General features: G+C 48.1%; 1 protein-coding gene across 10 annotated transcripts in view; it reads left to right on the forward strand.

Moving 5' to 3' along the window:
* The window catches only part of kiaa1217 (KIAA1217 ortholog), a 52945-nt gene that overhangs the window by 11096 nt on the left and 14389 nt on the right, over positions 1–27460 (forward strand). For 8 of the 10 annotated variants that reach the window (XM_023804782.2, XM_023804790.2, XM_072710834.1 and 5 more), the window contains 7 exons: positions 7649–7890; positions 15963–16143; positions 17903–18101; positions 19830–19923; positions 23677–24317; positions 26155–26259; positions 26853–26902. In XM_023804782.2, coding sequence (XP_023660550.2) covers positions 7649–7890; positions 15963–16143; positions 17903–18101; positions 19830–19923; positions 23677–24317; positions 26155–26259; positions 26853–26902 — 1512 coding nt within the window. Of the gene's footprint in view, positions 1–7648; positions 7891–7935; positions 7981–9572; positions 9743–15962; positions 16144–17902; positions 18102–19829; positions 19924–23676; positions 24318–26154; positions 26260–26852; positions 26903–27460 lie in introns of those variants that run through there. The other 2 variants (XM_023804788.2, XM_023804789.2) reach the window with 2 other exon arrangements.

Genomic DNA, 27460 nt, shown 5'->3' on the forward strand with positions numbered 1-27460 from the left:
GCCCTTGACCCGACCCCAACATGAACAAGTGTTTGGTAGAACTGTACTAATGTAGCCCCGGTGATTGCGCGGCGGGGTTTGTTTGTATTTTCTGGCCGCTAGATGGCACTAAAACATGGAAAATGAGGCGGCGCTTTTTCAAGGCTTAGTTACCTGCGTCTGTCCGCATTCTTATTTGCGCCGAAGGCTTAAGGCATGATTATTGCATGTAGATGGCGCGAAGCCTAGACACAAAGCTTTTATTATTTTTTATGCTAGTAAGACTAGCCTCTTCCTGGCACAAGATGTTTTTTTTTGCTTTACCACACGAGTGCTTTTCTCCGAACAAGTAGGCCTATACAGCACCCACACCCAAATCCACCTCCGCCAAATTTAAGAAGCCTGGAAAACACTTAGAGGATTAATTTTAATTAATGGATAGAATAATGGATGGAATCCTTTAGCATCTATTAAATACATCAGATATGTCTGATGACTTTTACAGTTGAAATGGGTGCAGAAAAGTTAGATGAGAATGTGAGAAATGAGTTCACTGGCGAACATAAGGATCTTTCTATCTCTGCCAACAAATGCTGTTTGGACATTTAAATGTTCCACATTTTCCGTAACTAGTCATCTTAAGCAGGGTCACAACGAATGTGGAGTACACCAGGAAGCATGGGGCAGGGTACATACTGGATGGGACACTGGTCCGTCACAGGACAGGGTACATACTGGATGGGACACTGGTCCGTCAAGGGGCAGGGTACATACTGGATGGGACACTGGTCCGTCACAGGACAGGGTACATACTGGATGGGACACTGGTCCGTCAAGGGGCAGGGTACATACTGGATGGGACACTGGTCCGTCACGGGGCAGGGTACATACTGGATGGGACACTGGTCCGTCACGGGACAGGGTACATACTGGATGGGACACTGGCCCGTCACGGGGCAGGGTACATACTGGATGGGACACTGGTCCGTCACGGGGCAGGGTACATACTGGATGGGACACTGGCCCGTCACGGGGCAGGGTACATACTGGATGGGACACTGGTCCGTCACGGGGCAGGGTACATACTGGATGGGACACTGGCCCGTCACGGGGCAGGGTACATACTGGATGGGACACTGGTCCGTCAAGGGGCAGGGTACATACTGGATGGGACACTGGTCCGTCACGGGACAGGGTACATACTGGATGGGACACTGGTCCGTCAAGGGGCAGGGTACATACTGGATGGGACACTGGTCCGTCACGGGGCAGGGTACATACTGGATGGGACACTGGTCCGTCACGGGACAGGGTACATACTGGATGGGACACTGGCCCGTCACGGGGCAGGGTACATACTGGATGGGACACTGGCCCGTCACGGGGCAGGGTACATACTGGATGGGACACTGGTCCGTCAAGGGGCAGGGTACATACTGGATGGGACACTGGTCCGTCACGGGGCAGGGTACATACTGGATGGGACACTGGTCCGTCACGGGGCAGGGTACATACTTGATGGGACACTGGTCCGTCAAAGGGCAGGGTACATACTGGATGGGACACTGGTCCGTCAAAGGGCAGGGTACATACTGGAAGGGGCACTGGTCCGTCAAAGGGCAGGGTACATACTGGATGGGACACTGGTCCGTCAAAGGGCAGGGTACATACTAGATGGGACACTGGTCCGTTACAGGGCAGACTCACACTTAGTTTGGTGGAAATTAGGCAGAAGGAAGGTGAGGACATCCACAGGGGGCTAGGGGTGGGATTCATGCAGAGGCAGACATTTCAGATCCAAAAAGTACAAATCCAGACCAAGATTTTGTTTCAACCAACCAGCTGAGAACAAAGAGTCACAGTTACATAATACTGAACTGATTGGTTGAAACAAAATCCTGGTCTGGATTTTTTTCTTTCTGGACCTGAACTGTCCACCTCTGGACTCATGGTCCTGGAAGTGTGCAGCTGGGGGTCAACAGCCATTACAGTCATTTCTTCACAGTTTAAGTTTTCATGTTCAGTGTCTAGAAATGTGTGCTGACGTGCATAGGGTATTAAGGGCGAAGGGGATCTCGCTGAAAAACAAGCAATTTTATTATCGCGAGGCAAAGCAGCACAAGAGAGGGAATAACATTGCTGAGCTACTAGGAGGAACAAGATCAGACAAGGGCAGGTTTGAATGTGGCGGATTCAAAGTAAACTAATCAGTCCTTCCAAGGAACCATCAATGTGTTACCTTTAACGGGGGTTATAATATAATGATCATTTCTAGGTGTTTCAGAGATAGTACGGCCCACATTTGACTTTGGTTTCCTGGATATTGGTCTGCTGAACGCATTCAAAAAAACCGTGTCTCTTTTCAAAGATTATGATGTATCTTTGATGTACGTTTTTCATTCTCTCATTTTCCGAATGTCAATCACTACCTCCACCCCCCCAGTCTCGTCCAGGAATACAAACTTAGTATATTGTTTTTCTCCGTGTTTCTTGCAGCCCTGATTGGGGCCAGTCAGGGGATTGTTTTGACTGGGCGTGACGATTTTCCTGTCACTTACATTCTCTCCCCCACTTAAGTACGTGTCGGGGATGAAGCGAGGGATCGGTTTCCTTTCTGCCCCATTTGTGTCCATCGCTTACCAGGGTTTGTCGGTTGGCCGGGAGATTGATCCCAGCTTGCAGGAGCAGAGGACGGGCCATGACATGTCAGGGAGGGTGCAGATGCTTAACATAGACATGAGAGTTAAGGCTCTGTGCTCACATGAAGGGAGACACTGTTTATGAAGCCCCAGTTACACTGGATGTACTTTCATTACATGCAAGGTTCCACAGTGCTTGGCCTGATATCTTCCAGGATGTTAGCATAGCTAATGTCGGCTAGCGGCCTGTCGTCTTGGTTCAGTCAGGTGTTTCTCTGGATCTAACGTCCTGAAGCTGCCCCAACACGTACCTGTGGCTCATGTTCCCTGTGTTTACGGTCATGTTGAGCCTAAAGTTCCCTTCTTATGACCTTCTGTGCCTCTTCTCCGTCGTGGTGACCGTCTTTAAAAAGGGGTCGCTCCAAATGACCGAACACAAGCTGACATGACTGTGTTAGAGGGAGGCAACGTTGTGGGATGGGTGAAAGGCAATCTTTCGGGGGCAATATTTTGAGAAGCACTATGCTGTGGCAGCTCTGCGGTGGGGGGGGGCGTTGCAGACAGCCCTGGTCTAGGACTGTTGGGATGAGGTCGCCGATGTGCCCGGGACCACGAAACAGCTGCACACAGAGCTCATTGTCCCCTCTGTCACCACCTACCGCGATGAAGCCTGGAACCTTTTTTGGTGTCCCGGGAGAGGGGGGGCTGTATACATAGCTAGGTACCGATAATTATTCTCGTCAAGGAGTTTGAGAGGTGTGGACAGAATGACAGGAGTTCGATTCTCAGTCAGGGGTCTGCTTTCAGCAGGTGGTCTTTGCCACCCAGCTAATAGTCAGTAGTCGCAGTAGACTGCTTGATAGCGAGGCACATTCATGGTTCTTACATAAGCCTCCTACAAACGACACAAGTGGCTCTGAGGTGGGGGTGGGCGGTAACTGGAAGGGGGGGTGGGAGCCACTTTTGGGAGCAGAAAAACTGGAACTGGATTCTAGGAAAGTCTTCCGCTGAATTTCCTCTTTATGATGACAGCTCATCATATTTTTCCTTGTTGTCTTCGCAAGAGGCTGCGGCACACACATGGAAATATGCGCACATAGTTTCCAGAAGCAGGTACCTGAACTCCACGAAAATAAGCCCATTTGCCAATTCCCTCTTTTGTCCTCACTTTTGCCCTCGTTCATGTCGACTGCTTCGCTCTGGTCAGCTTCGTCCAGATCGCATTTACAAGCTTCAGATGGACTCCCAGGGATCTTATTGTCGCATGTTTCCACACCAGTAGGTGCACGTGATTTAGCTCATCGTGCACATAATACTGGTAATGTTCCCGTGCACCTCGGTCGCCATGGGAACCGGCCGTCAGGACCTGCAAAATGGGCTGGGACAGTGGGCCACCTCACCGGGACGCTGCGCTTCAGAACCCAGGTGGGGGAGGTGATCCATCCAGTGGGGGAGGGAAGCGAAGCTGGTCAGCGCTGGCCGAGCGTGTCGGGGGGGGGGGGCGGCTTTCCTGCTCCTCCCTTCTACAGGAAGTCAGACACCAGGGCCGCTGGGAATAGGGTGGGGGGGTGAAGTGAGGGGCATTGTTGCTGTTTTAGCGTGTCAGGGTGTCATTGATATATGCACTTACTGATGCTTTCCAAAGAAGGTACAGCGTGTTACAGACAGCAGGAAAAGAAAAGACAGAGGTTGCACCAGCTGGGAGTTCCGGGAAGGGTCATATTTCTTTGGCTGAGGTGGAACCAGCGAGCGGCAGCCAAAGGTTGTGTCAAGCTGTCTTACTGCTCACTTAATGGCGAACGTAACGGTTGTTTCGAGTCAGGTGATGCGTTCTGCATGCTTGTCATTGGCTGCTGCCCAGCTCCCCCGCCCCCAACCCCCCCCCCCCCCCCCCCCGCCTGCTCGGCTGAGCTGGATGTTTATTTCCAATAAATTCCTAATGAATTAATTTCCAAAGAACTAGTGATGTATCATCCAGCGCAGCACAGCCGTGACCAAAATGACCAGGTGAAAATAAAGTCAGAGAATTACTCACCCTTTGGACCCAAAGACAAAGTAAATCCAATGTATGCTTCACTCTTTCTGATTTCTTTCAGAAGTCATTGTCTTATTCAATTATTTGATAATTTGATAATTGGTCACAATTTATTAATAATCAGAATAGTGATTTTTTTATCATTTACAAATAATTTAACATTAGACTTTTGATATTATGCCTGGTAGCACATGACGGTCAAGAACTAGGACTCCAGAGTAGTGAAAATAAATGTTAACTACTTATTGTAATACGTATCTGATCCTGACCGGAATAAGCGGTAAGATGACGGATGGGCGGATTTATTATATATGATTCAGAGATTATAAATTATTATCTCCATATAATTATATTTTATAGTAGGCTACATACTGTTAGATTGAATCTTAACACTCGTTTGACTGTTTGGGCATGTCTGAAATCCAGGAAATTAAAAAATGTCTCACCTCCTAAAATCGCTAATATTTTGGCTTTCAGAATCAGGAGGTATGCTGCTTTTTTATGACCTACAATGTCTGTTTTGTTCTGCTGGTCGCGTATTAGGCAGAAGCAGGCACATTCCTGCCTAAGCAAACACGTGCAGCCCGGCCGGTTTTAGCAGGAGACGAGTCGCTCCTGGGAGACGTTAGCCGCGAGAATCCCGGGAAGCCGGTCCTCACTGCTCCGGGCGCTGAACAACGGCGGCCGTAACTCACGGCTCCCTCTGGTGGATCCGGTTCGGTCGACTCAACCTCTCGGGGATCCCGTCTCATAGTTTAACGTCTCCAAACATGTTAAACGGTGCTTATGGTCTGTGAGAAACATGTTTATATCCCTACTGGGCAGTCATTTATCAAGGAGTGTGCTGCCATGTATAATTTTGTCTGCTTGTTCTTGGGCGTCTCAGTTTTCACAGACATCGTCATACCGATAGTCATAGTGCAGCTTAGCGCCAGGTACAGAAATTAAACCTGCTCATCCTATAAAAACTTTGTTCAAAGGTACAACAGCACCCCCCAGCCTGGGATGGGAATCCACCACGCTGGGGTGTCTACCTAATTAAACTTGTGTCGCCCTTCCGCTGCCCCATCTTGTGTTTCCACGGCAACGCACCCCAGAGGCCTGCCTTTATCTGATTGGTCTGCGTGTGAGAACACGCTGGAGCTCCTCGCAGTCTTCCCGCCGTCTTGCCGCGGCGGCTTCTGACAGACTCCGCCCACAGTTTGTCTTCGGGGCAGAACCTGGCTGACCCTGTTAAGTCGCCACGTCCAACCAGTGTGACATTCTGAAGCCTTGGATGGCCAACACACACATCCACCATAAATATAATATGGTCATCAGTCAATGATACAATGTAAAAGGCATTGCCATGACAACCTTAAAGAGCTTGTATTCATTTTTATACATTAACTGGTTCATTTGATGATTACTTGGCTACTGTTCTTGCACGTCTGCAATGGGTTTGGGCCCCTTCCTTGGTTGTTCCCTGCCTTGTGCCCGTAGCCTCGGGGATGGGCTCCAGACCCACTGCGACCCTGAATGGGACAAGCAGTTAGAGAAAGTGGATGGATGGATGGATATTCTTGCACGTCTTGCCGTCACTCAGAGATATCTCCACAAGTATAGCAGTAAAAAAACAGTAAAACAATAAAAACCCATTAACAAGGCTTATAATTGGGTAGGAAATCCTTCTAGACTGTTTCGCTAATTTCTTTGCAGGATTTTGCTGGGTGTGTACTGACTTCAGCTTAACGACATCCCAAAGACACACTAAAATGAAACCGAGCAGAGGTGTCATGGGATGGGAAAGAATGATTTCCTCTTTAAACGCAGTGCTAGTTTCCAGGTTACGTCAGCAAAGAGGCACTCCAGCGTCCGCGTAAACGTGATGCTGTTGACCGTTTAGCCAAAATGCTAGCAGTCATGATGGATACAACAGCTGCGTTTCCTAAATGTTTTTTTTTTTCCTGTGGGAGATGTTGGAAAATAAATAATAATAAATAACTCCTAGTTCTGTTCTGTCCGTCTCTCCTGGCCTCATTTTGACTGTGTCACTCTTTATAAAGTAGGAGTTTCTGGTCGTTCCAAAGGGAGTCAAAGGAAGCAGGTTGTTTACTAAATACAGCTTGAGAGATAATGACACAAAATAATGTTTTAAATGGTTTTTGGTCTGTGGAAGAAGAGTCACAGAAATGCAACCGTGGAGCCGGGGGTGTGCGTCCTACCCTCAGCCCTGGGGGTGTGAAACAGCAGCCATCGCCCTTGCCTGAAAAATATACTTTAAATCCCTCAGCATTCTTACCGCTTAATACTATAATTAATCCCTAGCATTCTATCTGGGTGCATGATTTCATTCGGATCTCTTTTGTTTCAAATGAAGATGTAGTTTTAATATTTAGTCCCTTTCCTAGACGTTCCTTTGCTCTCCTAAACGCGCTGGAGATGTAATCGGACAGGACAGCTGTAGTTCATACAAGCCCACTTTCGTTTTTTCTTGATCTTTGAAGCCGCACGTTACCCTCCCTGAGGGAGAAAGTTTTCATTGAAGTTAATTCTCCTGCCGTGACATTCGCGATCTGTAATTTCATTGCCCCGTACCCTGGGGTGTTTAGCTTGCCTTTTTCTCTCTCTCTCTCTCTTTTTTTTGGGCTTTATTGGTTCGGTGCCACAGGCTCCGGTCCACGGTGTCGAGGCAGATCCGTTCCTGTCCCGGGCCGCAAGCACGCCCCGGGAGACGGTCTGCTGCTGTGGCGTTATGGCGTGTCAGTTAATTATGGCTTTGGAAGGAAATGAATAAACAGTGGTGCAGAGTATAATGTGGCGGAGGAGACTCTTAGGGTAGTTAGAGGAGACAAGAATAACTCTGGGGGGTCTGGGGCAAATCGGTCGTTCAACCCCTGCCGCCCGATTTTATAAAGTCATGCAATAAGTGTTATTATGACAAAAATTAGTGGTGGTACGACGGGGGCGACTGTAGGAGGGGAGGAGTGATCATGGCCTTTGTTTTCTATTCCAGAAGGTAATCTGAGGACAGCCTCTCTAGAGCAGAGCGCCCCCCCAAGCAGGAAACGGGGCTTCGCAAATGGGGGCAGCTGCGTGGATGCCAGGCCCCCCCACAGCATCCCCTGCAGGAGACACACGCTAGGCGGGCGTGGCCCCCAGGCCCCCTACATGGAGCGTAAGCGAGAGGCCTTCCTGGAGCACCTGAAGCAGAAATACCCCCACCACGCCTCCACCATCATGGGCCATCAGGACCAGGTAGGCCCCGCCCCTTTACCTGGTTGTCATGGTGACTGTCGTCTCGACCACCACGTCGCCATGGCACGTCGGGAGCGATTCCAGGAATGGGTAGGTTTACCTGGCCCCCTGTCAACGTGGTGTTGGTTTCCACACCATAATAGTTTCCAGATGATCTGTACGTGCTGCATTGTGCTTCTGGTGTAGAAAGTGTGTGAACTTTATTAGAACCTGTATGGGGTGGGTTTGGTTTGAGGAGATGCCTTTCACTAAGCTTAAGCACTTCTGTCATCTAAACGTCCGGTAAGCTAACCCTGAGTAACGTTTCTGGAACGTTAAGAAATTGCCGACTGATTCAGTGCTCTGCATCTGCCGCGGGCTTGCTGGAGCAACTCATGTCCTGTATGACAGAACACATCGACGCCCCATCTGTACGAACGCGACGGCGCCTAAACCCCACCAAAGCTTGTCTGATCTCCATCTGGCTGGTACACATGGAGGGTATCTTCTCCCAGGAACCTGCAGTCGTCTAGCCAAATTTGCCCATCTGTGCCCCCACCAGTACCAGACCCATAGTGTGCGTCGTCATCGTGAAGGTCAGAGGTATTGTGTGGACCCCCAAAGGTCACTTCACGTGACACCTCCCCCACTGTGACAGAAGTAACAGGAATTTCACGTCAGATGTGTTCGTCTGAGGGGCTCGGGAGTTGCCGGCGCGAGCGACTGAAAGGTTCAAACTTAACGAACTTCCTTGTTACGGTCGAGACGTGTCACCCGGCAACAGGGCGTCTCCGTATTGACTGGCTGCCCTGGGGAGGGACAATGTGACCCGCGAAACCTCAGGAATGAGCGAGGCTCTGATTGCATCCCCGCGGATTAAGGTGGACTGAGTTCACAGCTAAACCTTTCATTTCGCACCGCTGAGTAACGGCAAATATGCACGCGGTGTACAGTTACTCCGAGCCGAAGGGAGATGGGGAGACGACAGCCACATTCCTGCTGTATCTGCCCCACAGTCTCTGCAGCAGTGATCTCAGGGTCTCTGTCTTTTAATCTGATTTCCTTATACAACAGTAACGCTTCGCTTTTTTTAGATTCTGCCTACATTAATGTGCCTGAAACATCAGTCTAGTGGAAAGCAGACAAACATGAAGCTCGTTTGCTTGGAGTTTGCTCTCTGCATAAATTTGCCTGCAACATCTAAACAATTGCAGATCCACCGAATCTGTCTCTAAATTCGACCTACAGATGTTTTCGTGTCCGTCTATCACTCCAGAGTCCTCCGCTCTCCGTAACCCCATCTGTGACTAATCACAGATGTTTTCATCCGGTTCCTCCTCTTTGTACTCCCATTTAACAGCAATTTATCTTCAATAGGCCTCCTGCAGTGGTGCGTTTAATAATAGGAAAGATAAATAGCAAGATGTCTTACTGTACACATAGAAAAAGATCCTGCGTTTCAACATTCTTTAAAGTTTGACGTAAAAAAAAACCTTTACGCTTACATATAATACTACGATACTACTACTAAAAATAGTAATAATAATTTTCATCCCACCCTTATTCTTTATGTAATACACCCCACGTGCACGAACCTATATTTGAAGTGTTTCCTGTATTATGTTACGTCTCCATACTGAAGGTGGTATATCTTAGGGGTATGGGACAGGGGTAGGTCTGCGCGCTTAGCAGGTACGCTGGGCTTAGGTGGGGTTTCCGTTACTATGGAGAGCCGTGATGTCACAGCTGGCGGAGCTCCTTCTGCAGGCGCTCTCCGGCTGCCGCTCAGTCGCCGACCGGGTGCCTCAGCCAGGCATGGAGCCGCTTCTGCGCTGCTGAAAGGGCGAGAGGCACAGCGCAGCTTCGCACCGAGGTAGTTCACGGCTCCGTACGTTGGTTAGAAACTTATTTTAAAAGATCGATGCACTTTAAAATTGCCCTTCTGGGGACGTGCATGTGTTCGGTGGTCAGAATAAGGTAGCGGGGTAGATCACAGACGTGCGACTGATTAATGTGCTTTAAAAAGTTAGAAAAGACCTTTTAGCACAGTTTGTAAACGCGGCAATAAGCAGCGTTAATGGCAAAGCGAACGTGTGCAGCACATACACTTGAAATACTAAAGGGAAGGTGGCGCTCTATTCGAATAATTAGGTATGAATGTCATTATATTACAATGTCTGGGGGGCGTTCAGTGGAAGGTTTGCCAGTTTACCTGACTTTGCATGTTTTGTTTTGTTCAGACTTGGCCGTAAGATGTAAGTCTCCTTTATAATTTCATTGCATGTGTCCGTGTGGTGGAAAAAAAAGCTTCTTTAAAGGAACTTTATTAATGAACTATAGATAAATAGCACAGTAACAAACTCAATGCTATACAATTTACATAACGTTTCCTGTCCAAAACAAAATCACACCTCCTAAGAATGGTATTTAAAAATTCTCCGTAGGATTCAGCGGATTAGACATTAATGTGTGCCATAAGTATACTTTCCTTTGCATGTTTATTTGATTGCCTGAGGTTTTTTTGCCGAGCGCTCGATTTTTTGGGGATTTTTTAGGGTATTTTTGAATAATCATTAAGCTTATTTTTACTGTGAGCAGTAATGACCGCTTATTATTATATTATTGTTATTGTTGTTTGTTTATTTTGTGGTTGTTGTTATTACTGAGGTGCCCTCAAGTTGACTTAATCCTAATCAATCACAGAGACAGCACTTTCCCACAATGCCCCATCTTCTGTCTGGATCTTCAGGCTTTACTGTCGAGATTATTGAGAGTTTCAGCATTTTTTGTTGGTCTTCCACCGCTTGGACTTCCTGCTTTCCCGCTCCGGGTCTTCACATAACAAGCCCGCGATAATACGCCCTAAGTCTGGCCATGGTCATGAATCCACTTGTCTGTTTTCCTCGCACACTCTTACTTCCTTCTCTCACTTGTATGCGGTTACTTGTGAGTTAAATGTCACTGGGATTGAACCTGACATTCACCTGGTGAGAAATGATCCCAAAATAATGTAGGAGGGGCCAGTTGACTTTATGTTTTTTGTTTTGTTTTGTTTTAAATCTGTTGTGAAGGTTATCCTCCTTGTTGATGTTGCTTGTGGGTGTTCATACCCCAAGCCACGCAACTCAGGTGTGAAGCTGCAGTGTGCGGAGTCATGTTCTGACATGCTTTTTGGCGTTATTCTAATATGCATGTTGCATTTTGAGTCTTGGCAATGGTGAGGTTCTGGAGACTGCAGGTATGTGATTTACTTGTTTTTTTTCCACGTGCAGAATTTTTTTCTTTTTTTCCATGATGAAGAGTTTAAACCAGTTTGACCAGTTAGTGTACAATGGACCCTAAGTGGGTAGAAAGGGTGCCCATTTGGTATAAAAAATCTGGCTCATTTGTTCGGCGGCATCCCTCGTATCCTGGACCGCAGTATACTGTGTCTTTACCTGGCTTTCCTCCACCGTGGTCTCCTTCCCAACCAGGCGTGAAGTTTGCACAAGGCCCTGCCAAGGTGTCTCGCTTTGCAAGCAGCCCGTGGTTCTCAGGGTTTGGCGAGAATTCTGGGGAAACCCAAGGTGGAGGGAGAAAGTTCCAGAAATGCCTTTAGGTATTATCCTTTTTCTCCCCTCTTCGGTAGGTAAAGACGGATCAGTTGTCCTCTCTGGTGTGTGGCTAATGACCACCCATAGGTCCAGCTGCCTGCCAATCACCTGAGAGCCTTCCCCACAAGCCGTCGGCTGTGCATGACTCTCTGGCAAACGCCTTAATGAAACAGGCAGGCTAATTCCTTGATTGCATCTTGGGAAAGAGGCTGCCATTGATTTGCCTTCAGCGGTACTTGAAAGGCCCGGCGCGCGAGCGGCGGCGGTGAGATCTGTCCGGCCCGTCCATCTGACAGCAATTAGACGGGAATGCAGTTGGGCACCTCAGCCTCCAGCTCCCTTATCCCTACCACCGTAATCCCCTCCTCCGCCCCCTTACCACGTGAAGGCCGTGTGGGTCGCCAGCTTGTGCACTGGGGGACTCGAAGCTCCTGTGTGGACCTTAAAGCCAAGGTGTCAGACCCTGTTGACGTGGTAAAGGTATCTATCTATCACTATCACACTGTCCAGACTACAATACTGTAACAACCAACTGTTTACTCCAGGTCAAGCTTTTCTGTTTTATATAAACTGCACTATTATATATTAATGCACATACATACATTGACATGTATGTATAATGCTTTGATAGACTTGGAGGGATAGGAGTGATTTTACCAAAAGGTACATGCCACCCTCACAATTCCCAGAGCATGAGAAAGATGTCATGCGCTCATTGGTTGGCAGGTCTGGTCACTGTTTGTCATAGCAGACCGCAGCCCTTGGTGATTAACGATTGCGACATGACTGACCTCATGGCCCAGGTGTGCGGCTTCGCACAGTGAAAGCGGAAGACCCTCTGCCCTCCTCCTTTGTTAGACCGCAGAATTCCCCTCTTCCGTGCCGACTTATCACCCCGGGATTGTGAGCAGGCCGTGAGTTATTAGAAAAGCGTTTCCGGTCAAGCGGGATCGCGCTCTGTGGTTTAATGAGCCGCTGTGTTGCCCGCCGTGACCCGTTAAGCCAAACGGGATGATGTCATTGCGATCCCGTCAACGGGCAGGAGGAAACCTCTCCGGCTGTGGGCTTTGATCTGACAATCAGCTCCTTCCATCGCCGTACGGCGGCCCAGTATCGCATATGTGCTACATGTCTGGCCAGATTAGACAACTGGCCGACTAGCAAGCAAGCCAGTCATCCTCAGCACAAGGCTGTGTAGGAAATTAACATGCGTGACACGTGTATGCCGTTTCATATATGACATGCTGCTACAACGTCAGGTTGTATATTCTAGTAATGATACAATATCTGGAAGTGATATGCAACTAGGATCAGGGTGTAAAGTGTATAGTTTCCATGAACACTAGGTTCTAGAACGTCCTGTAGACATTGCGAGGATCATTTCTGTAATCTGAGCATACTCATTGGACAGTATGGGTCTATGGTCCTACACCCATTGGACAGGGTGGGTCTATGGTCCTACACCCATTGGACAGGGTGGGTCTATGGACCTACACCCATTGGACAGGGTGGGTCTATGGTCCTACACCCATTGGACAGGGTGGGTCTATGGACCTACACCCATTGGACAGGGTGGGTCTATGGTCCTACACCCATTGGACAGGGTGGGTCTATGGACCTACACCCATTGGACAGTGTGGGTCTATGGTCCTACACCCATTGGACAGGGTGGGTCTATGGTCCTACACCCATTGGACGGGGTGGGTCTATGGTCCTACACCCATTGGACAGGGTGGGTATATCTTTATCTGGGTTGTACCTGCTGCTGTTACACAAAACACAAAGTCCTTTAAAATGGTTACAATTCCTGTGAGGGATCCTTGTTCATGGATACAACAGTGGATTCCTTACCTAGCAGTAAAACCAGTGACCCCTCTGAGCGGGGATGCGACTTCCTCACCTCTGAACTCCCCACTGGGAGCAGGAAGGAATCTGGGAAGCCTGGTGGAAGTTAAACAAGCCTGAGGGACCCTGGCCATTAACGAGCTGCACTCCTTACCCCATTGGCTGGGCGCCATAAGGAGCTTGTTTACATTATGGCTACCTCAGGGCTGCACATGAATCATGCTGTTTGTCTGACAGGGCTTTCCAGGAAGTAGCCACACAGTAGATGCAAAGGGGAAATTTGGGATGGGCGGGGGTATTTTTTTTAATTGCCCCTCTGGGGGAAGGCACGCACCCGTGGTCATATGTCACTTGTCATCAGCTGCTGCAAGTTACTGGGCGGTTAAGGGGGTCACATGCTCTCTAATGGAAGTGCGCCAGGACAGGAAGTGTGGAGTGACACTGGGGTCCTGCCTGGAGGGGAAGGGGTGTCCCATTACTTCTGATATGGGCCCCTCTATAAACTCGTCCTTTTTTTCGTCTTTCCAACTGCCTGCGAGAAAACTCAGCTGTGGACCAGAATGCTATGAAAAGCTAAACTTTGTCCAGAATAGCAGGAATGGCGCTAATTTAGAAGCCCGTAAAGCTGCAGTGCGAATGACATGAATGCAGTTATAACTGAGAGTGTAGCTGCTTTACGGACCAGGTGGCACCCCTGCTTTTTATGGCTCGAGTAACTGTTTGCCTTTGGGGAAACTCTGCGCATTTTCATTGCTATACTTCTGCCCTGGCAAGTACCTAGGAGTGGAATGTGAAGATGCGGGCTCTCCTGCGGCGGGATTTCCGCTAGCTATATCGAATTTAACTAGCGGGAGATCCGCGCAGATAGGGGCCCGCTCCGAAGCGAGCGGCCCGGACGTTACGTTTCACCGCCGAAAGCCAGTGAGAAACGGGAGGACAGAGAGAACAAAACACGCAAGTCCTTGACCTTCCGGTTTCCCAGGACGACGGGAGGCCCCTTGTCGCCGCCGAGGGCGTCTGCTGCTCCTACATCCGTGCCGGCCACTGAAAGCTGTACGATAAAGAATCTCCTAAGCAATAAAACCTGGGAACAGGCCGCCTAGCCGAGCATTATTACTCACTTTGTTTTTGTTAGGCCTTCTAAAGGCCTGACAGCATGAACGGCTGGTTTCCACGGCAGTTAGCACTTAGCGGATCGCGTATTTCTGCGTGTGACGGGCGGCGGGGCCTACAAAGGCCCCTTCCTGCGGCGATGGCTTATTGGAAGCCCTAATTATCCTCAATTATCGGAATTTCTTGCAGCCATTACTCACTCTCCGTCATGCCATCGGTGGGATGAATGGGAACGCCACGGGTCGACGCCAAGACCGTTTAGGAAGTCGTCGTCTTCTAAATTCGCCCGTCGACCTGCTAGCGCAGCAGATCTGATGTATCAGTTGAGGAGATTCGTGCCTGGGGTAGTGACGTTTTGCGGAAGAGTAGTTTGGTGTAAATATCTGTGATTTGGAAGGCTTAACTTCTCTGGGGGCTCTAGGCTGACATGGTTGGGGGGGGCGATTGAGCTGTGTTTTGCAAAGATAAATTAGATTAGCTTAGATTCAACTTTATTGTCATTACACATGTACAAGTATAAGGCAACGAAATGCAGTTTAGGTCTAACCAGGAGTGTAAGGTATAAGTTATAAGTGCACTTAAATGGGATATGTGCAGGGAGAAAGTAAAGGTAATATTTACAGATGGATATACTGTGAGTATAATATACAGATTGCTAGTGACTATAATCAGAAATTTACTAATAGATGAACAATATATACAGGTTGCTATTAACTGTGATCAGGAATTGCCGATAGATATGAACATAATGTACAGATTGCTATTTCTAGATACAAATTGCTATTTCTAGAAACAGGAAACAGGAATTTACAAATAGAACAGGAATTTACAAATAGAACAGGAATTTACAAATAAATGAAAATGAAAGAGGCCAGGCGGCCTAAATGAAAGAGACTGAAAAATGATGCAACATCAATAATCTGCTAAACAGCATGTGGAGTGAAGGTTGTAGAATTCAGTGATCTGGTCTTTTATAAAAATTTGCCGGGCCTAGGGGGGTGCTTGCAGTTAAATTCACTGGTCAGGGAAGGCCGGCCATAGCCCATATATTAATCCGCCCCTGTTTACCGGGATAGCTGACTGCGATCCCGCGTCCCGTGGCCTTCAGTGTGGCACTGACACAAGTGAAACTCCTTTATTGTTTGCTAGTCTTGCAACTTGACTTGTTACTTTTTAATTCACATGGTCTTTGCACCATAGGCATTCAGTCCACTTGACATTCAGAGGCTCTCCTGGAGAAAATATTCATCCTGACCAGTGAGCTCTGGTTTCCTGTCACTCACCTCGTTCTGGTTCTCTACCAGTTTCCAGTTATCCGAAGGTGGCCTCCACTTTCCCCCGAAGAGCTGGATGTAGCCATTGTGAGTCTGTGTGTGTCTGATGTTCGCGTGTCAGGTCAGATCTTATCTTTTTGCCAGTGGTCCAACCCTGCAGCGTGATGTACGGGAGACTGAGTCGTCACGTGATCACCATCAGCCAGAATTCTCACAAGGCTTTGTCTGGGTACCATGGCTGACGGACGCTGTCTCTTTCACTCCCCAGAGCAGGAGCGCCCAGCCCACCGCCGGACAGCCAGGGAGCCAGTTCTGTGTCGGCTCCTTCGACTCGCTGGACGCCATGTCCGAGGGAGGAGAGCCCCCCCAGGCCTTCACCCGGGGCAGCCGCTCCCGCGCCAGCCTGCCTGTGGTGCGCTCCACTAACCAGACCAAGGACCGCTCGCTCGGTACGGCCCACGCGTGCGACGCTCACTTCCCTGTCACACAACATGATCCGTCCCTTCCTGCGCTTCTCACACGCACTGAAACATCACTCTCCCTGTCACACGCACCTGTTTTTCCGACTCAAACACAAACATAAAGTTCAGGCCAGCGTAGTGACCCCACCCACCTCCTAACAATGGAATCTTTTAAGGCGAGGAAGTATCTCGCTCATAAGTTGTGGATGATTATGTTTTTCTAAAGTTACAAAAGAAGTAGGAGCTGGTGACACGTCCGGTTTGCCCAGATATTATTCGTTGTGCTTTATAACATAGTAAAAAAGAGAAAGGTAGTTCATATATTAATTGTTTGTATTTTTTATTACGTAATCCCATGTATGTTTGTTGACTTATTCTGAGTTCCGTTTCCCATAATGCATTTGGGTAGGCCGCAGACCCTTCAGAGCACTCCGTTCTGTGTCACACATTGTCATGGTGTCTGCTCAGAGAACAGCGCTGCCAGCTACAGTCACCAGGGGGCACATGTCCCCAAAAGCTCAGGTTTGACTCTTATTGACCCTGGAGTAAAAAGGCCATGTGTTTGACCATGATGTTGTTTAAATACGTTAGATTGAGGAAGCATCGGTTTTGCCAGATCCATCCCCACTGAGGTTCCTCCATGGTTCCACTTAAGCGAAATTGTTCTGTAAAAAGGATCATGCTGTATAAAGTGGCCTGCTAAGCAATCACACGTTTCCAGTGCACATAAGCAGCAGTTAATCGTTTCAGCCCTGCAGTGTCTGTGCAGATCTCAGTGTGCTTTTCGAGGGCCTGGCAATGAGGTTTAATGAACGGGATGATCTACTGGAGGGGATCCATTTCATTTGCAGAAGTGCGGTTTGTTTTTAAGGACAGAAAATAGTTCGACTGGCGAAACCTAAACGTACTTTATGAATTGTTACATGAAAGCGAAGCTCTGTGAGGTGCTTTTGGAAAGGGCTTCTGGGGCTGTGTGTGGTGCTTCAGAATCATCTGAGGCCCTTTCTGTCCTCTCTGCGGCGGAATATTTTAAAGAAAAAACATCGCCTTGGATTTGGAGCGGGTCGGAGGCAGTCTGCTCGCGCTCCAGCAGCCTGTGGTACCGCAGACGGGGGGGGGGGGGGGGGGGCATCCTCCTGGGTTTGGGGGATCTTCTAGGCCACCCACATGGAGAAAACATGCCAATGGGAGCCACTCGTGTCCAGGTTGTCCTCAGGGATACGCGGCTTCTGCAGCTGGGGAGTGCAAGGAAAGCTGAGCTGGGAGATTTGTGGCCCAAGAGCCCCCCAGCGAGGAAAAGTATAGCTGTACTGTGGTCATCGCCTGTCCATCCATCCATCCATCCATCCATCCATTCTCTTATCCTGTACAGGGTTACAATATCATCATTATTCATACCATACAGCAGTCCGACATTCTTTTTCACTGCATGGATTTTTCTAAATTTAAATGTATTCTTAGTACACTGTATAGTCAACATATAAATTGCTTATGAAACACTGGGAAAATTTTAGGATTTTTGTGTATGCGTGTACTGTGCAGTATAATCAAGGCTATTATCTTAAGAAAATAACTGATGAATGCTAATTTTACGAATGTAACAGTTGGTTTCTCTTAGGTTTATTGTATATTGACTGGATTGTGTAGTTGCAGTATATTCAGGGTAGTGTAACTCCGCGTACCTCGCCCTGACTTCCTGGAGAGGTGAACATGGACGGTGCTCTCTCTCTCTCTCTGCGTGTGACAGGCGTGCTGTACCTGCAGTACGGCGACGAGACCAAGCAGATGCGCATGCCGAACGAGGTCACCAGCGAGGACACCATTCGGGCACTGTTCGTCAGCGCCTTCCCCCAGCGCCTCACCATGGAGATGCTGGAGTCCCCAGCCGTGGCCGTCTACGTGCGGGACGACGGCAGGAACGTGTACTACGAGCTGGATGACGTCAGGTGGGTGGGGTCGAGGGGGGAGGAGGGGGGACCGTAGTCTGCACAAGTAGCTATGGACTCAGGATGTGCATGTAGAGCCGCATGAACGCGCACATGGTCGAGGTATACCTTACCTTGTGGGGACCAAACGTCCCCACAACGTGATGAATACCCGTTTCTTTTTTTTTTACCTTATGGGGACCAGTTGCCTAGTCCAGTTTCCTGGTCCCCATGTGGGAAAACTCTATTTTATAAAAATCCATGCCTGCAATGAAAAAACTAAAAATGCAAAAAAAATTTGTTTGGTTACTTATGGTTATGGTTAGGGCTGGGTAGGGGCTAAGGTTGTCATAGTTAGCATTAGCATTTCTCCCATAGAAATGAATGGGCGGTTTCCAAAAAGATATGATTACACGACTGTGCGTGTGTGTGTGTGTGTGCGTGTGTGTGAGGGAGGGAGAGAGAGAGAAAGTGTAGGTTATATTATACGATGATGATTTTTCCTACAATTAAAGTAATGAATGAAATATAGACCTTCTGGGTAAATTTTTACAAAACACATGTAATTAGCATTTAAAAAAAATTATTTTTATGTACGACTGCTTCGTGTTTCGTTGCAGTGGAGGTAGAATTGCAAATGCAAAGGTTAAGTAGAAGGCGGGCGTGAGCACGTGTGCACGAGAGTCACATTTGAGAAGCACGTTTTGCAGAATTTACGGTGGTTCTGGGGCTGCCTGATGGCACGGCCCCTTCTGTTATCCGAGAAGAGGGTAGGATGGCAGATCATGGGGTGGGGGGGTGGGGGGGGAGTTCATTCAGAGTTCAAAGTAGGAGTGTAAACGTGAAGGTATGTAATTTCAGGCCTGATGGGGGGGCAGAGATAACCAGCTTAGGAGCTGTTCTTTCTGATACAATGTTCTGTATCGTTATTATGACTCAAAAAGCTGGAGTCGATTAAAAGAGAGTAGCTCTGTAAAGTCCAAAAGATAGCCGTGCTCTGCGTTCACGTCAGCCAGTTTTATTTCCATACCGGGCGGCTTAAATCTTTTACGGGCTGTTTTGTTGAGCGTTTGGAGAAATCTCTTCCAGACCGCCGCCTTTCATTTTGAGCCAGCGCCGAAGTCTGACTGCCTCTCGGCCGTCTGAGGCCTGATGGGGCCTCGTGTGCGGCCCTGCCTCTGTGGTGTATCTCGGGCACCAGGAAAGACACGAGTGACCTCCTGATGAGTTATTGGAATTACTCTTATTACTCAGTAGCTGGAAGTGCGTTTGAGGCTTGGCCCTCGTTGGCTATCAAGGTGGGGCCGTTGATCCTCTGTTACGACGTCTTCAGCTGGGAGGGAGCTGGAGATGACAGTTGCAGTGGAAATTGGATGCCCTGAACCATCACTGGACCTGGCTGTATTTACCTACATAAATCTGGGTTGCCAAGTTTGACTCATTTCTAAGGGATTGTCTAAAAACTTCCGTCTTTGGTTTTTCAGTGGAATCCTCAATACATATTTTGTTCCATGGCTGAAATTGTACTCAGGTGCTTTAGTTTTAGGTTACCTTCTGCTCAATCCCCAAAGTCAGCCTGCTGTCTTCTCTCTGTTTCCCCTGAGCGAGAGCGTGATCTGGTCTTTTCCTTAGAATCTGACATTTCAATGGGTTCTTGAGTATACCTCAACTGTCCCTCAGTGATTAAAAGAAGGTGGCAGACTGAGATTGGTCTTCCCCCTTTAAATACGGCGGTGTATGTGTTCTTAGGGTCATCACGGACCACTCCTGGCTGAAGATCTATCACAGAGACCCAGGCCAGGTCTTCACTCATGGCTGCCGGCCCAGCAATGGAGATGCCAGGGTGAGAAGCTGCCACTCCCTCCACACACCCCAAAGGGTATCCATCTGTTATCATGACCAGATTATGACCAGGAACCCTCAATAGCACAGAGGAACAAATGGGCCGCCTGCTCCCAGGGGTTCCACCAATTAGAACTTGTCACATGACACCATTTGGGGTTCCACCAATTAGAAGCTCTGTCACATGACACCGCATGGGCTTCCACCAATTAGAAGCTCTGTCACATGACACCACATGGGCTTCCACCAATTAGAAGCTCTGTCACATGACACAAGATAGACTGAGACATGGGGATTCGCATACTTGCTGGTGAGATTGTTATAGACAGCTGAGCTTGTCACAACTGAACACATTTCAGATTTCTTCTGGTCCTGGAGTGATATAATGATGGACACACTTGACCAAACAATTTGTATTACAATTGGCAAGTTCACCATACATAAAAAAAAAAAAATATTCCTCTTCAGGTACAGCAAAGGGAATCTTACATATTGTTGTCTGGTAGGAATATTGTCATTTTATCGTGTGTGTAGTTCGATGGTTTAACTTAAACCAGTCACCTGGCATTCTGCACTTGTCTGTCTGACAGTTCTGTAACAACGGGGAAAAGATTCAAGAACAATAATAGGTTTAAGGTGTTGTCAAAGTTTTACACAGCTGTGCCAAGAACTGCCAAAACCTATATCGTTTACACACATAATATCCAGCTGAGCAGAAGTGTCAGGTTTCTTGCCTTGGAACGAGCTTGCCTGGATGGCGAGGCATGAATCTGCTCACATCTAAGGTATTGAGCTTACGGTGCTTTGGAGCAGGATTCATGGATCTGGAGGGTTTGAATGACTGACATGGTATTTCCGCCTGGCACTGGTATCAGATCTGTCTTCTGTGGCAAAGATTAGGTGGTCATCCATTAAAATGGGCAGCTGTTGTTGACTGTTTGAAGGGTTATGCTGCCCTAAAAAGGCACAAAACAGTAACTGCACTAACACTGAATCTGAGGAAAAGGGCTTCAGAGTTTTCTGAGTGTCCACCTGTGTGTGTAGTAGGTGGGTAAATGATGGTGTTTTCTTTAAAGCTGAGTTCAGCTGAATTAAGTCAGTTTTGATAAAATACACAGTTTCAGTGTTTTGCCTTTCAGGACACTACTGGCCAAAATTGTGGGTCACTTCCAATTTTTAGAGGTTGCAGAACTTGATTCAACTGTTGCTCCAGTTACGTATAAAATCGTCCAATGTATGATATTGGTAACATTCTTTCATTTTTTAAAAATATTACCGCCAATATTCGTGTAATACTTTTTAAATGTAATGCAAAAAATGCTAGGTGTTTCCACAATTTTGGCCACTAGTGCATATGAGGATTGGATCGTCTTGACATAGTGCTGAAAAGACATAAACATGGTTATGTAAGTTCTCTAAGATGGTGTCATCTTTCTATCTAGTCTTCCTATAAGTCTAGTCATTCTCTGGCTGCTTTTGGTTGGTTTTCTTAATTTTTCAGTAGCCCTGGGTAGTTTCATGTCAGGCAGAAGGCGAGGGGGCCTGGCCCCAATCCCGTGTCGGCATGGGGGTGCCGAAGGAGATTTATTTACATTGCTTCGAGCCGTAGAGGCAGTGGGGGGGCCCAGCCAAGCCTCAGCTGTGATTGGGAGCAGATGAGCGGGACAAGGCCGCACTTTCATCTCCCCCGCGCGCCCCGGGGAACGTCGTAAGGTGGTTTGAGAGATCACCTCTGGCACGAAATGTGCGCGAGGGGGGGGGGAGGTAGACGATAAATTTGAAGCAGGGATAATAAATACTGAAGTGCTGTCCTAATGTGGCTGGCATGGTCCCCCGGGGGCACCTTACCGTTCCACACCACTGAGAAGGTCTGTTCCTCCAAGGTACTGTGAAGGAGAACAGCCTCCCTGTATGACCGTCCGTATCTCTTACATATTTATTCAAAGTATAGGGAAAGTTTTGGGGAAACTGCATCTGCGGACCTCCATCGTGGAATATGGCCGTCTAATGAAATGGTGAAAGGTGAACTGCAGCTTCTGGCATAACTTCGCCTGGGCTGGCCACCAAGCAGATGTTCTGCATTTCTCCCGCAAACCGTATGAAACCTCAGAGTCCTGCCTGGGGCTCCTCCAGCTGTGCCCCCCCCCTCCCCCCCGTTTCTCTGGAGTAGCAACCCACTCAACAGGCAAGCGCTACACCTGTCTAAACAGGCCTCCCCCCATTTGAATAGGTCTATATGTCCCTCTTCTAAATAGGGGGAAGCTGATAGGTCTTTCAGTAGGACAGTCCACTTTAATGGGGGGAATATATTACTGCTGACGAGTCTGCCCAGATTCAATTAGAGTCAGAAACGAGTGCCTTTTGAAGGCATTGAGAAGGAGGTTGTGGATTCATTGGATTCATGGCTAACCAGAACAATATGATGGAGAATGGAATGCGGCTATGGTATTAGGTCTTAAAACCCAAACATGCTGGCTCAATGGGAACCAGATGTCCACGTACCACAACTGCCAGGTTTCCAGCATCTGAAACACCTTCTTCCAGCTTCTAAAGGATCAATGGTTATGAAAGACATAAAGTCATATTTCCCCAAACATGACGTATCCTGTTGTGATTTACTCAAGAATCTGTTTGGGCGTCTTCCAAACAAGAATCAGACGTATCACGATAGACTTCGGGGTGCATTTTTAGGATGGTTTAATTTGTTTTCTTAGGAACCTCGACTTGTTTCAACAAATGAACAGTAAAAGTAAACTGAATTTCTTCTCAAAATAAAGAGTGAGCCAAAGGCATTTATTAAAAATCAAACTCAATTTTAAGAGTAGTTTAGTTTTGACATTTAGTTAGAAATGTTTATGGATGGATAAGCGAGAACCTCTGTACTTTTGCCTTATAAAAAGCATGATTGAAGCCTAAGGTATCTACTGTGGCGATTCAGGTTAGGGGTCTTTGTCCAAGTGAGGACCTGCCAGGGGCTTGAATCAGCCACCTCCTGTTTTCATTTTGATTATGTAAATAACTCTTTGTGGACAAATTGTATTTTAAAGTCTTGAGTTCCATACACAGTGCTAGCGACCAACATCCGGAGACTCCACATACCCTATACCCTGTTCACATTAGCATAGCCTTACTATACCCTGTTCACATTAGCATAGCCTTACTATACCCTGTTCACATTAGCATAGCCTTACTATACCCTGTTCACATTAGCATAGCCTTACTATACCCTGTTCACATTAGCATAGCCTTACTATACCCTGTTCACATTAGCATAGCCTTAGGTGAGGTCAGGTTGGGGAGCCGGCGCTGATGTAGCGCGTTGCCGCACCCACCACACGCCGAAACTCCTCGGGATCCCGGCCAGCGACCCCCCAGCCCCACCCTCCGGAAATACCCATCCATCTGCCGCAGCCAGGTGTTACGTGGGCGTCCCCTCGGCCTGGTCCAGCCGCTCGGGTCCTCAGCAAAGAGGATCCTGTGAGCCGGATCCCCCTCAGGCCGTCGCGCCACATAGCTTTAGTGCAGTAGCATTAGCATAGCCTGCAACAGCTAATTATCCATCTGTTTTCCATAAGCAATTTTAAAGTTGTATAGTGGTAATTAATGGTTAATTAAATACTTCCAGTGGCCAGCCTATTGGCCCCCCCACAGCCTATGAATCATTCTCCTCACCCATTGGCTCCTACCTTAAGATTAAATCTGATAAGGAATGCTTGATTCTGTGCTGACATGTTTCCCCCCCCCCCACCTGCAGGTACAGCCTGTTGGCAGGGAGGGGCACCAGGTTTTGAGACAGCAGTCCCTCCCCACTCCCATCCCAGCTCACTCTGCGCACTCTTCCTCCTCCTCATCACTCACCCGCATTCCGTTTGGGCCCCGGAGCAACACCGCCCCAGTTCTCCCCAGGGACCGTGTCCTTAGCGCCCCCCCGGCGATGCCAGCACAGCCGTGCCCCAGCGCCATCCTGGAACGGAGGGATGTCAAGCCGGACGAGGACTCTGGCGCCGCACTGAGCACTGTGCCTGAGGGGGTGGAGCACCCAAACAGCCACCACCACCGGCCCCTGGCTGGCGGTCCTTTCCTAGGCCAAGCCGTGGCTCCTGAAGCTGCTGAACACCCCTGCCTATACAGGCAGAGGTCCAGAAGATATGCCGACAGCCAGCTGCCACCACTGGCGTCCAGGACACCCCCCGCATCCCCTCACAAGCCTGGAGACGCGAGACACCGGGAGCTCCACCAGCCCCATCAGGTGGGGGCATTGGAGAGGGCTGCCCCAAGTCGTCAGTCCCTCAGGAGGGACAATTCCATGGAAGGGGGGGTCAAGTCGCGGCCTGGCGTGGTTGCAGCTCCCAACTGTGATCAGTCCGTGGCAACAGCTGGAGATCCTCAGACCAGGTACTACAGGCCGTGCTTAGCAGGTGTTTTCCAGGAAGCTTAAGGTGTTTTCCAGGAAGTGGGAGGTGTTTTCCTGGAAGTAGGAGGTATTTTCCAGGAAGCATAAGGTGTTTTCCAGGAAGTGGGAGGTGTTTTCCAGGAAGCTTAATGTATTTTCCAGGAAGTGTAGGGTGTTTTCCAGGAAGCTTAATGTATTTTCCAGGAAGTGTAGGGTGTTTTCCAGGAAGCTTAAGGTGTTTTCCAGGAAGTGGGAGGTGTTTTCCAGGAAGTGGGAGGTGTTTTCCAGGAAGCTTAAGGTGTTTTCCAGGAAGTGGGAGGTGTTTTCCAGGGAGCTTAAGGTGTTTTCCTGGAAGCTTAATGTATTTTCCAGGAAGTGTAGGGTGTTTTCCAGGAAGCTGAGTTGTCCTATTGACATGCCCATAGATACCTGAGATATTCTTCAGTGGCGCAGTACACTATAGTACTGTCTCAGTCTGGTCTAGTAAGGACAATACAGAGAGATTCTTTTATGTCAGAGGCTTTGTTTTTACCTCACAGGCTATGCAGAAATTAAAGGAACTGGGTGATTCCATGACAGAGTTAGAAGCCCAGGAGCGCAGTATGGCTGAGTACTGTCAATGTGGCCTGAGTACTGTCAATGTGGCCTTTCAAAGGCAAACAGTGAGCTCCTTTCATACATCCCCCCCCAATTCACTCATCCTCCTTCGCACACAAAAACAAGCTGCCCTTCTTAGTTACATTTCCCTTACGTTGGCATGGGTACTGACAGGAAGTGACGTAAACGAGCCATTCTTGGCGCCACCAGAAGGTGGCATTTCTCTGCTAGGGCCCCCCCCCCCCCTCTCCCCGCCAGGTCTGGAGAGAGATGGAAGAGGTATAGACGGGTGTTCGTTACAGGGGGCCAAGCCCAGGGGGGGGGGGTCCTGGGTGGAGCCGGCTTTTTGTCTGGCCACCTGCAGGAAACACACTCAGGTCTCCACGGAGGGGCTCAGGAGAACATCTCCTCCATATTTTCAATATTAACCCTTCTACCCTTATATTGGTTAAAAAAAAAAAAACGTATAAAAAAAAAATATATTGATTCAGTATATTTTTGTCCTGCAGACATTATAGAAAAAAGACACTTTCATCCTAGGTTTCCGGTACATTTCAAAGTGAAATGTTTGTTTAAAGCCCTTTTCCTTTGATGATAGTCGGCCTTTGTCCCCTTTTGGCTAAGACCCCGATCGCTATATCATGTCACAGTTGCAGTTTGTGTTTCCAAAAAGTGGAAAAGAGATGCTTCAGACCCTAACTGAGGGCCGTGGCTTGCGTTTTAATTGCAGCGGTTTTAGAGGAACGTAAAATGTAAAAGTCTGGGCTTACCAGCCTGGTCTTGAGGGCATTTTCTGTTGGAATAAAAGAATATGGAAAGAAAGCAGACTGGATATGACTTGTCACTGATTGCAGGGCGAGTAACAGCTCGGCGCGGGTCGGCTGTGCGTTATGATCGCAGATCTGCTCTCCCTGTGATTAACGCTGAAGGAACGTGGCACAGACGTGCCAAGTTGCAGCATGCAGTCCTGTCCATATTCTGGCCAGCTGCACCCATATGCATGCCGCTCTTGAAGTCGAATGAAACCAATGGGCTGACTAACCAGAAGTTTAATTGTGGTTTTATTGCACCGTCACCGAAAGCGATCGCTGTTTGTGAATTTTCCATATCTGATCTGTCAGACTGCTATTTCCCCTAAAATCATTCTTAGAGCTGAACATGGCTTCCAGCCTGTCTTTGGTCAGTTAGCTGCCTGTGTGGTGGTTGCCCTAGTCCGTCAGTGAGCTGATTCGCTCTCTGCAGGGAGCGGATGAAGGCTATGGAGCAGCAGATTGCCAGTCTAACCGGCCTGGTCCAACACGCACTTCTGATTGGACCCAGTCCTGGTACCGCCCAAGAGGCCAACGGGTAAGACATGAAATATTTAGCTAATGGTCTGAGATAAGCCATTTGGGGATCAAATATGGACGCCGAGCAACAGCGAGCATGATGGGTAATAACATGGACATGACATGGATGGAAGGTGCCTGACCTGAATTGCTCCAGCTGAGAAATTCAACTGTGGATACAGTGGATATAATGGAATGAATAAAGCTTTACAACCCCGGTGGGTGTGATTATTGTTTAGTGCCCTCTGGGATAACTATGACAGTGATTGACAGCCCACAGAAATCCCACTCAAAACCAGAGTCAAAGTAAGTCTTATAAGATTTTCAAAAAAAGCCTTCAGCTATACAGCATAACTGAGAGGCTGGTGTACGGCGTAGGGCTGAAGCTCAGAAGTCATTTGATTGAGGTTTCCAGAGCAGCAGTGGGTTTTCTGGGTTGTATTACTTCATCCAGTTTAACCAGTAACAACTGTAGGATAAGTTTAGGTTTGATTAACAAGCTAACGTGTCTACTTATCTTCAACTTAATTCGGTTATGTGTTAGATGCACGAAGGTGATCTGAATTCTGCCAAGACCTGTGACCTGTTGTCCCCCTTGGTCTTTTGTTTCAGCGAGAAGCCTTCTAAGGTAGCATCTGATGTTCCCAGTGCGGACGGTGGAGGTGAGTGTCCCGGGGGAGGATGCAAGGTGACAGCAGGTGACCTTTGCAGGTGGAGTCGATGGTCAGCTAAGGTGCATGTTATGGTCAGGTGATTTTCAAGGCAAGTCTCTCTAAGGTCCATTTATACTGTAACACAATTTAACGAAATTCTTGCAACCGGTGAGAAATAAAAGATCGTGAGTGCTTCTTACATTTTGGAGGTCTTTTCTCTTTTTCCTCGCCTGAAGTCACTGCCGATAGTCTTAAATAAAATACCCTCAGTCTGGTGAGCTACTGAGCACAAAAACGCAAGCATTGCAATAATTATGAGTTTCAATAATGAGTCATAGACATCAACTGTATCCTTGGGCCATGAGGAGGGTAAAAGTGCTTTACATTTGACTTTTTAAGTACTTGGTAATTATGGGTCAAGGCACATAATTTTCTCTTAGTTTTTAGAGGGATTTCACTGTAATTTAGCAAATACGGGGAATACCATGGCTGATCGCTGGGTATATTGGTTTTGGATGACATTTCTCTAGTTTATTATTATTTGTTTCTGTCCTTCCTGTATGTAGC

The sequence above is a fragment of the Paramormyrops kingsleyae genome, chromosome 4, assembly GCF_048594095.1.
Source record: "Paramormyrops kingsleyae isolate MSU_618 chromosome 4, PKINGS_0.4, whole genome shotgun sequence".
NCBI lineage: Eukaryota > Metazoa > Chordata > Actinopteri > Osteoglossiformes > Mormyridae > Paramormyrops > Paramormyrops kingsleyae.